The sequence below is a fragment of the Wyeomyia smithii genome, chromosome 2, assembly GCF_029784165.1.
Source record: "Wyeomyia smithii strain HCP4-BCI-WySm-NY-G18 chromosome 2, ASM2978416v1, whole genome shotgun sequence".
NCBI classification, from domain to species: Eukaryota; Metazoa; Arthropoda; class Insecta; order Diptera; family Culicidae; genus Wyeomyia; species Wyeomyia smithii.
The window spans coordinates 44,001,137-44,004,692 of record NC_073695.1 but is presented as its reverse complement, the minus strand read 5'-3'; the positions used below and the strand labels follow the sequence as shown (position 1 = coordinate 44,004,692).

At 38.6% G+C, this 3,556-nt stretch overlaps 1 protein-coding gene across 1 annotated transcript; it reads right to left on the bottom strand.

Annotated features, from left to right (window-relative positions):
- Positions 1–1,693: 1,693 nt before the first annotated feature.
- On the bottom strand, positions 1,694–3,231 carry LOC129722746 (transmembrane protein 43 homolog). The gene is made up of 4 exons (XM_055676445.1): positions 2,994–3,231; positions 2,712–2,935; positions 2,272–2,644; positions 1,694–2,204 (listed from the first exon to the last, which is right to left on the bottom strand). Exons 1-4 carry the CDS (start codon positions 3,087–3,089, stop codon positions 1,770–1,772), a joined length of 1,128 nt encoding a protein of 375 aa, XP_055532420.1. The 5' UTR covers positions 3,090–3,231; the 3' UTR covers positions 1,694–1,769.
- Between the last annotated feature and the right edge of the window lie 325 nt (positions 3,232–3,556).

Below are 3,556 nucleotides of genomic sequence, written 5' to 3'. Positions count from 1 at the left end.
GAAGCTCGCGCGCAGAGAAATCGATTAAAAAAATCGATGAATCGACTAGAAAAGATCGATTTTGCAAAAATCGGATCGATCTTGCCCATTGCTATTTGACATCATGGTTGTTGTTTGCCCCATGTTAAAATTGGAGAGTGACAAACAATTGTCTTTGACCAAATTTTTATCTGTCAAAAAGTGACTAACATTTGACGCTTGGTCAAAGAGTGTATTAGAGCCTTAATAAATTAAATATGGGGCATTTGAATCCTTAAAAATTCTATCGGAATCGGTCCACAGATTCCAAAACAAGTTCCAGAATAATCGTGCGGGATACATGAAGCTATCGAAATACCTTGACATTGTTTAAAAATACAAATAATCTTTTTCAATACTCACTTCGTTTCAGAGCTTTACCGATTCTTTTTTGCAATTTATACAATTTAAGCTAATAAATAATAACGGAGATCCGGCTAGTGAAGAAAAAGAAGAGATCGAACAAATTAATAGCGAATTTCTTTATTCCACCAGCTCACCTCGTTTTGACCTGGAAGCGCACTAACTGCTGTCGAAACCCTTCTTTATTCGCTCGATTTTGACCTGGCGTGCTGCCCGAAGCGCACTGTAAAATTTGTCAGCTTCAGCCCACCACCGCACGTGCTAAGTTCGTAAACAATTATCTGGTATCTCTTTCTTACTTGCATCTTAAATGGCGATGACGTTTCATTATTCCTCGGCAGTTTTGCCCGCACACCGTGCTATAAGACTGAATCTAACACGATTACTGATGAAGAAGTTAAAAAAATTGTCAAATGAACATAAAAGACTTAAATTGTTTGAAAATAAAAATTGATGTCTTGAAGGAAAACAGAATCACACGTTTTATCTCAAAAACAGGGTTCTACTTTATTCAATTTATCATGAAACAGGTTAAATTCAACGAGAACGCAACAGTTTAGCAACGGTTAAAAGCTAAGTTTTAGTTGGTCTTTACTAAACAATCGTGACCGGCACAGTATCAAGAGAGTTATTCTTTTCCAAAACATACAAATTTCAAGAAGAGTTTGTTGGTATTTTTTGCATAACTTCTAATCTTTCTATATTAGTAAGCCTATGCAGAAATTTCAAAATCATTTTCAGGGTAAGATTTATATATTAAATAGTAGATTTAGTAACGATACTCTTGGGTTTTTGACAAACAAAATCAATTCTGTTTTCGATTCATTAGGAGAAATTTTTGGTGCTTATTCAACAACCACGACAGACTTGTGCTGTGCCGAATATCATAGGAATCGACTTATGATCGCATTTGGATATGTCACTCAAATTGCAAATTGGGTTAGTCGAGTCCGTCTTCTGTAATAGGCCCCATAATTGGGTTGTTTAGCAATATCCGTTTTTTATATCATCTGAAAGATCTGCATTTTCTGAGTAAAACGTGATTTGAGGAAAGGAAGATGAAAGCAGATTTCGCTTAGTTCATTCCATCTGTTGAGGGGAGAATTTTATGCGTTGACAAGACAGTGAAACGGTTTTTATTCTCCGAATCGGTTTTTTGTCTTCTCTAGTATCAAGCTAGAAAGCTTTTTCAAATTCCAGCTAAAGCTTTCACAAGTAAAAGCTTCTAGATTAGCAAAGGCAGACGATTGAAATTGAGAAATTACAGGTTTTTAAAACCTTTTTATTTCTTTCGCATAATATAATAATAATTAAAAAAAATCATTTATTTCAAAAACTGCGACTAGATTGACACATAAAAAGAGAATATCACTGAATTGAGCCTGTTTTCAGTCCATCCGCTGAAAGTTACTAAAAAGTCTTCGTGCGCGATAAAGGAACGGTGTAACTGCGGCCAGAAAGATACCACTACCAAGCACGGGACGATGCAAGATCCAGGCTGTCGAAGCAATCGCCAGGGCCAACGAGAACGAAACTGTCAAGTTAGTTGAAACCGGAAAGTTTGGGTTGGGTACGAACTTCCGCAGTGTCACACTCTGGGCCGTAATGTATTCCAGTATGGAAGCTGAACAAGTGGCCGAGAAAAACAGCAGCATCCAACCGATCAAACGCCAGCTCCAAATGGTAATTTGCTTCGACTTGTGCTCGAGCTTGATGATATCCTGCATAGATAGTTCGCCTGGGTATATCAGCAAAACTTTTCTCGAATGGGATGACTGATACGGGACTATTTTGCCATTATCTAACATGCCGACAACCGTGTACTAGAATAAAACGCAATGGATGAGTCACATGAAAGTAAATGATAAAAATAATGATACTACTACTTACAGCTGATCCTTCCAATCCGGCATAGGAAAACTGTAGTCGGATATCGCCGACTTCAGGATTCCAAATATCGTTGCAATGGTAGTACAGCCCGGCATGCAGTTTAACTGAAGGATCTTCGGGGCGTGTATCGGAGGTGACTTCGATAAAGTTATTGAACCGCTCCTTAAGCTCGGCACCCAATTCATATTGACCAATGTGAACACGCTCCGACACGAATGTTTTTGTGTCCATCGGAAAGGTACTAGGATTGTGATGACCACTTCGAATGTAGAAGCTACGTGAGTCTATCAATTCATCACGCCAGTCCAACGTATAATAGTAGGTTCGATCATCGGCTTGGAAAGTTGTATCGGATTCGCCAAATCGACTTTCCCTAGATTGAATAAGTTCAAAACAATTAACTACTGACGATGACAACAGATAAAGGTGATAAATTTTACACATATTCTTCAATCCATTGGTACATTTGAACGCGACGTCGCAGTTTCACGGCTTGCACTTGAATGTTATAGTCCGGTTCAGTTAGTGGTTCACCGGTAGTTATCCAGCCACTCAGGTGGATAAGTTTTCCCTCGTACAATCTGTCATAGGGACGATCGGCGCTCGCCGTAATCGCATCATTGAATGCTTCCTCCAGCGAGAGTGCAATACTTATTGCCCGAGCCTACCAACAGACAAGGGTTGATGATTCAGAGGAATAAAAATAGAATGATAACATTTACCTCATTCCAGAATAATACGCATGTACCGGCAGTTAGCAAAATCGACCCCAATAACATTGCCAACCAGCAGGATTTCAGTGCTTCAAATAGGTTCATTTTCCAACGGATGATTACACTAAAAGTTTTCTATACCGTAATGCACCATAACAGTTGTATATATTGTGTTACGCAGGCCTTATTCTGCTGACTGAATAACGAACAAATTTCTACAACCAACATCATATTTTTGTTATGTCAAATGACAGTTGTGTGCGAGATTCCATGTGTACTACAGAAGGTGTGGAGAAGTTAACACTCTTCTTACAAAGTGTATAAAAAATGTGTAAAATCATGGTTTAAACCGTATCGAAAATCAATGTCGTATTCGTTTTCGCGGTGTCGTCCAGAAACCAACGCATAGGCAAGCACTGTCTAATGGCATATATTTACAAAATGAGATTATAGTACGTGGGATAGAGTCCTGGTGTAGCCTCGCCGCAATAACGAATTCTACATTAACAAGCAAACTACCCAGGGGCTAGACACCTTTATTTTCACGAAAAATATTTCGATAATATTACTCG

Excerpts from the sequence above, each read along its gene's own strand:
- LOC129722746 (XM_055676445.1), bottom strand. The coding sequence starts at position 3,089 with ATGAACCTATTTGAAGCACTGAAATCCTGCTGGTTGGCAATGTTATTG. Across the intron at positions 2,936-2,993 it reads GCGTATTATTCTGGAATGAG|GCTCGGGCAATAAGTATTGC; the intron begins GTAAATGTTATC and ends GTCTGTTGGTAG. Across the intron at positions 2,645-2,711 it reads CAATGGATTGAAGAATATGT|GGAAAGTCGATTTGGCGAAT; the intron begins GTAAAATTTATC and ends TATTCAATCTAG.